Source organism: Acipenser ruthenus, chromosome 4 (genome assembly GCF_902713425.1).
Source record: "Acipenser ruthenus chromosome 4, fAciRut3.2 maternal haplotype, whole genome shotgun sequence".
In the NCBI taxonomy this organism is placed as follows: Eukaryota; Metazoa; Chordata; class Actinopteri; order Acipenseriformes; family Acipenseridae; genus Acipenser; species Acipenser ruthenus.
In genome coordinates, this window is record NC_081192.1 from 96,109,947 (window position 1) to 96,116,662 (window position 6,716).

The following is a 6,716-nucleotide window of genomic DNA, read 5'->3' on the forward strand; positions in this document are numbered from 1 at the left end:
AAAATAAAATAAAAATCTGTACATTTTATTTAATTGTGGTATGATCTTTAACCAGAAACACATTCATTTAATATCTCTATATAAAACAAACAAACATGTACACTGTAAACGTTATCTCTCTATATAACACTTGCAGTAAAATCACACACAGCAACATCGTGGGATATAACATGACTAGTCTGTAGGAAACTTGCCGCACTAGATTATAGAATTTAAAATCTCACCAATATGTATTTTAATAAACAGTAAAACAGTAAGAGTAGTTTTAGAATCCCTAATCTACTAAATATGTTTTGTTTATTTAGATAGAGAACCATTTCTCAGACATAGAAGACACCAGCAATTGATAAAAAGTATGGTAAGTTGTTTTTCCTTTATTAACTGTCTACTGTACAATTACTAAAACATTTCCAGTGAAAACAATGTATTCATCTGCAATATCTGTCATCTGTTGTTGCCATCTGCAATATCTGTAATATATATTGTGACGGAGTGCATGTTTTCTATATGGTGGCACCAGGACCTGGGGAAGAGTGAATAGGCACTCCATCTTTAGTAAGGGCAAGTGAAGCCCTATGGTGCTATTCCAAATGAGGGTAAGGCAACAGGTGATTTAAGTTTAATTAATTAGCCTTCCTCATCTTGATTTTGAATATTAATCAGCTGCACCTGCAAGGCATACTGTAAAATGGCTTCAGTCTTCTAATGGAAGAAGGTTTGTGTGTGTGTCACAGAAACATGAAGGTAAAAAACAAAACAAAACAAAAACAAAAACAAACAAACACCACTAATGAAAGCAAGGACTTTTTCTTGTCAGGGTAAACAGGAGTAGCCTATACCTGTTAAGTGGGGAATTCAGTTTATTAACTGTGTTTAATAAGTGAGTCTAGGACTCTTATAAATGGGTGTTTATTTGTGTTTTTTTTGGAAAACTGTTAGTGACAAAACACCTGCAGTTTGTAAATGTTGTAAATAAAAATATTCTACGCCGTTGAAATGTTTTTCGAGAGCCTCCTCAGCCTGAGGGCGATACATTATATATATATATATATATATATATATATATATATATATATATATATATATATATATATATATATATATACTGTTTATTTAATTTTTTAAAATTTCTTTTTGCTTATTTTCACCCACTCAGGCCGCTGTGACTTTGAGGAGTGAACAGCTTGTAGATTTTCAATCTACACAAGCACAAACAGACTTTTGCTGTTGCTTGGCATCTTAGATGATTACAATTATGTTTTTAGCATGCATTTCATGACAAATTGACCAAGTATGTTTTTATTTTGGCCTATGAAAGGCCATTTCAAATTTAGTTATTACATAATATATGTTTTTAGCTCTCCCTGTCCTATTATTCCAAGTTGCTCTGTATTGTGTTCATGGAGATGCTTCATTCTTGTAAAGCAAATGATTTATAACCTGTCTACCAGAGTGTAAAAAATGCAACAGGTAAAAATTCTAAAAGCGGTCCTTTTGGATGCAACCATGATTAAAATACACTTTACAAGAGAGGCAAATAATATTCTTCACACTAAGTGATGGATTCTGATTAAGGTGTTCTTATTTGGATTGCTTGTGTTTCTGTTTGTACTAGCATCACCTTGGCCATCCATGTTAAAATTAGTTGCTTGTCTTTTCTTAAGCCGAGTACAGCCACCACTCCTAGGGAATTTTTAAAGGTCCCATCAAGTCAGATTAAAACAACAACGCACCTACCATTCTGAAACCTGTTCTAACTGGAACTTACTTAGTAAGAAAATCTGTGTATTTATTGAGATGCAATGTATTGTTTTCAAAGCAGGCACCAGGTTTTAAAACCTTCAAATGTTTTAAAACCTTAACATATAACACTTGCTCCTTGTATAACGCTCGCTCCTTGTATAACACACACTAAATAGAGAGGCACTCTAAATACAACTTGAGATTTGTGCTATTGTAGAGAATGTAGTAGCCCTTATAAAGGTTTACCGTAGTACAAGTATAGTAAAGTGTAATACAGCAGAGTGAAAGCATGGTAGGCTGTCAGTGGGTAACTAAGGCTGTTTCATATTTTGTTAGGTGCAGTCAATGTGACATTTGCAATGATCAGTCACGTCACTTCTTCTTTTGCCATTTTTACTGACAGTTTCAATTTATTTGTTAAGAATCAAATGTACAGCAACGGTGCCTCATGGTGACAGACTTTGTGAATAGAGTCCTGTGCGTTTAAACTATTCCATGCCCTTTTACAAGGTTAAAGAACTTAAAGTACAGTTTTTCAAACATTACATTTTCTTATTGAAGAAATGTAAAGAATAAAAACATTTTCATTTTTGGACCCTATTTATATCCAAAATGTCAAAGTACTGTAGTTTCAAAACTCTATTAGCAAAAGAGATTTAATTTCCCCCTACTGTATGGAGTAAAACACAATTGATTGTATTACAACAGATTATAAAATAGTGTATTTTACAATCTTTTATAACATATGAAAAATGTATTTTTTTTTTTATGTAATAGGCGATGCATTATTTAATTACAATTGAACAGATAAGGATCCAGGAGGCACTACCACCAAAGATTAAACAGCTATGTCAACTCCCATTTGCAGTTCAGGAAATACAGTGTGGTGTTTATCCACCCTGTAAAAAGGTATCCCTCCAATAAAACTGAACTAAAGATGATAACATGTTCAAATCTTATTAAAAAAAACAGGAGATGGACTGTAGATTGTGTGGCGTTAACCTTTCTTTGTTCGTGTTCAGGTAAAACAAGCAGAAGATGCCAAACAGCCCAGAATCGGCTGCAGAGACACAATGAGAATGTGCACGATGAAAAGGACCCAACTTCCTACGCAAGAAATGAGGACGGCTGCTGCAAATCTAATACCAGTATTCTGAAAGATGTGGTCATTCTTTCACCTAAAAAGAACTTCTTGAAATAGCAGATTAAATGTGAATAATGAAATTCAGAATTTTGTGATTATCATTAATACAGTCACTTGGACGTGATCTGCATCTGATATTGCCATTACTGTTTCTTTGTCCTGGATTACTGGACACCAAAATGTTTGTCTGCATTTTCCATATAGTAATCAGTAGAAAACTATAATTGGTTTTGTTAGTTGTTTCTGTATAATACTGTATACAAGAAAGGTAAGGCATATAACAAAATTAGCAGTTGGAAGATAATACCACATCTATCAATCCTTGGTTTTTATTCTTCTATTGCCCATCCTGTGATGTTTTAAGAGGTTGTTATGTAATAGTACATTTGTAAAACACTTGGGCCGGTAAAAGTCCAATGAAAGGACATGGTGATTTATGTAGAAATCCTAACAGTATTTTATAGAAATGTAAAATAATTGTAAAGCTATTTTTATGACCGGCATGTTTTGTTGTTGATCTTTATTTCAGGTTGATGATTGTGTGGCTTCTGCTTTTGTTGAGTAACACACAACAGATTCACAAAGCAGTTTAATACTGCATTCAGAGGCAGTTTAATACTGCATTCAGAAGCAGTTTAATACTGCATTCAGAGGCAGTTTAATACTGCATTCAGAGGCAGTTTAATACTGCATTCAGAGGCAGTTTAATACTGCATTCAGAGGCAGTTTAATACTGCATTCAGAGGCAGTTTAATACTGCATTCAGAAGCAGTTTAATACTGCATTCAGAAGCAGTTTAATACTGCATTCAGTAGAATGTGTGTTACTAGTGTATTGGGTGCAATGTGTTACATGTTATCAAGAGTACTATATAAACCATGGAACACTGTCAACAAAAAATACCAGCCGATTCCCTGGCATAAACATGAATATATACAATATTTTAATAGAATGTGCTGTAATGTATATTGAATCAAAAAGTGAAACTTGCACAAATAGGTCTTGTTGTCAAAAAAGTTAATTCAGGTCTCTGTGGTTCTCAAACGGGGTTCTCAAAGGTTGATCAGGAGGCCCCCAGAAAGTTCAGGAAACTTCTCTTTTGTAAAACACCATATCCTTCATGTGCAAAAAGTGGTCTTTCACTGTTATGTTGAGAGACAGATTTGGTGTAATACTCACAGACGTTATACATTAAATATTAAATTGCACTCTAGTTTGATTTTTCCTTCTTGTTTGTGATTTGCTTTATTGATTTGCCACCCCCCCAAAAAAAAGTTTAGAGAACCTGAATTAGTTTTCCCTGAGATGTCTAGAAAATGCATCTTGTTTTATGATAAGTTATATCTAATCAATTGGTTTTCATAGCATTTCATTTAGACCTGGGTAATGTGGGTTGTTTCAAATGTCAACCCAATAAGAAGTTGTAGTTTTACTCAGATTGTATTATTGAGGGTTTGAAATTAGTGTATGGAGCAAGTAACTGAAGGTTAACAAGATTTTCATTATGTTTCATAATTTGTGTATAAATATATATTTTAGCAACAGTTATTATCCAGACATATCCTTATAGTATAAGTTCACATACTGAAATATAACTGGTAACATGTTTAAGGATCTGTGGTAAACAAATAATAATGCAAGGGTTGTTTTATAAGGGCAGCAGTGTGGAGTAGTGGTTAGGGCTCTGGACTCTTGACTGGAGAGTCATGGGTTCAATCCCCAGTGGGGGTCACTGCTGTTGTACCCTTGAGCAAGGTACTTTACCTAGATTGCTCCAGTAAAAACCCTGTGATATCTTCTAACAATTGTAAGTCGCCCTGGATAAGGGTGTCTGCTAAGAAATAAATAATAATAATAAAATTAGACAGTTATTACTATCAGGCTATAACAATACAGTGCTATAATAACATATACATAAGGAATTAAAAGAAACCTTTCAATTACTTTGTGCCACTAAAAAGCTATTCTAATAAACTGTTAATCCTTATGTCAAAACCTTTAATAACACATTTTGTTTCAAGTCAAGTGCGGTCAGATAACTCACTTTGTCACCACGTAAAAGCAGCACTGCTTGTTTGCTGTGTGTCAGCTGCAGGAAGGCTGGGCACCCCAGTTCTATCTCACCAGTACTAGTGAATAATTTAACACAAAAGGATTCTAAAAAAAAAATAAACTTTAAGCGTGTGTACAGGGTTGGGAAATTACAATGTTTTAGATTTTTACAGTAGGGCAGTAAAAGAGCCTGTTAGAAAAATACAAACAGCAGGTAGGAAATACACAATTTTCAGATCTACCTCAGTAGCAGAGCTTATTTAAATCAACACAGTGTCACTGGATATAACCTGAGCTTTCAATATCTGTTGCCCTTCATTGCATGAACTATCACGCTTTAATATCGTGGGGTATTAGGAGGTGACCGCTTACTTTGGTTCCTAAATATTTTATTTGTTAGCCTCTTGTTCTGTGTATATGTAAAATAAACAAAACAAAAAAAAGTAAATATTTTTTTGTGTTTTATCAAAGTCTGAAACACATATAACTTCTCCTAATGTACTGGCTGATTTATTAAAGTGGTTGAGCTACAACATTTTTTCATAAACCTGCACTTCTATTCACTTATGGGTCTCAGGTGTTCTTATTTTAAAACGTGACATTAAAAGGTGTTTGCCGATTTCTTTCATAACTGCACATCTGAGTATATAATGAATGGATAAGCATGGGACTATTTTGTTAGCTACAATCATTTCAAGTAAGCAGGATATTTTCACATGTCATTGCTAATATTGAATCATGTGATCATAGGACTTTCAGGAAGTGAAACCCCATAGCTGGTGCCACCAACACAGCAACACATCCCATGACCAGGATGGGAAGAATGTCTAATGTGGAAGTTTCAGTCCACATGTGGAAGAGGTAGCAGAAATTCAATAGGAATCATCAATGGGAGAGTGTAGTTCGAGGGATGTTGACAAAATGATGTGGCATTCTTTACATTCCAGTCTTCCATCATCAAAATGGGGACCGTTCCATCCTGACACCGAACGCTTTGGCGTCCCCTATGGCCACCTATGGGATTTCAATTCTTATTTTGTCTTTATTGTATCTTGCAGGTTGAGCCTTCACATGATCAATACGTTAGCTACTTTAACACGCTAAAGTGGCTTACTTTATAATTAACCTGTGACAGTCAGACAGCATACAGTAGTGAACAGCTAATTCCCATCTTTAACTGTTTTGATGTTCTTGCAAGTCTGTCATATAATTTATTTTTAATGATGTAACATAATTTTTACATGTATGTAAATAAATGTTTTATCTGATGACCTATTGTCTCTATATTGTTTTGTATTTATTATCTGTCTGTTTAAATTAAATGAAGTACATTCCTGATGTAAGGATAATGTTTGGAAAATGTTAATGGCTAGTTTCAGTAGCAACAATCTTGGACTACCTAATGTTGCCTTATGTAAGGTAATAAAATGATTGCTAATCAGGGTCTGTGAAACCTGCCACATGGCCCACACCTGGATTCCTAGTGGCATTTCAAACCTTTCTAATACTGCATATGACGTGCGGAAAAGTCTATCCAATGAATTCAAATAACACATACTATAGTGCATGGGTGGCCATCCGCGGCCCACTCCAGGTTTAACAAGTACAATGAAATAATGAACTACTTCAGGGTCTGGATGGAGGTTTAATTAGTGCAATTTAGAAAAGGGTTGGAACAAAGACCAGGAGTGGAAGAGCCTACTTTGGCCACCTCTGGTGTAGTGCTTACTGCCAAGTAAAGCGTTATTTTTGTAAATATTAAAGTACCCCATTTGTT

General features: G+C 34.5%; 1 protein-coding gene across 10 annotated transcripts in view; it reads left to right on the forward strand.

Annotated features, from left to right (window-relative positions):
* Positions 1 to 6,210, forward strand: part of LOC117400632 (RNA-binding Raly-like protein) — a 166,165-nt gene extending 159,955 nt beyond the window's left edge. For all 10 annotated transcript variants that reach the window (XM_059023122.1, XM_059023120.1, XM_059023121.1 and 7 more), the window contains 2 exons: positions 306 to 358; positions 2,766 to 6,210. In XM_059023122.1, the coding sequence (XP_058879105.1) occupies positions 306 to 347 (42 nt within the window). In that variant the 3' untranslated portion in view covers positions 348 to 358; positions 2,766 to 6,210. The remainder of the gene's footprint in view (positions 1 to 305; positions 359 to 2,765) is intronic.
* The last annotated feature ends 506 nt before the right edge of the window (positions 6,211 to 6,716 follow it).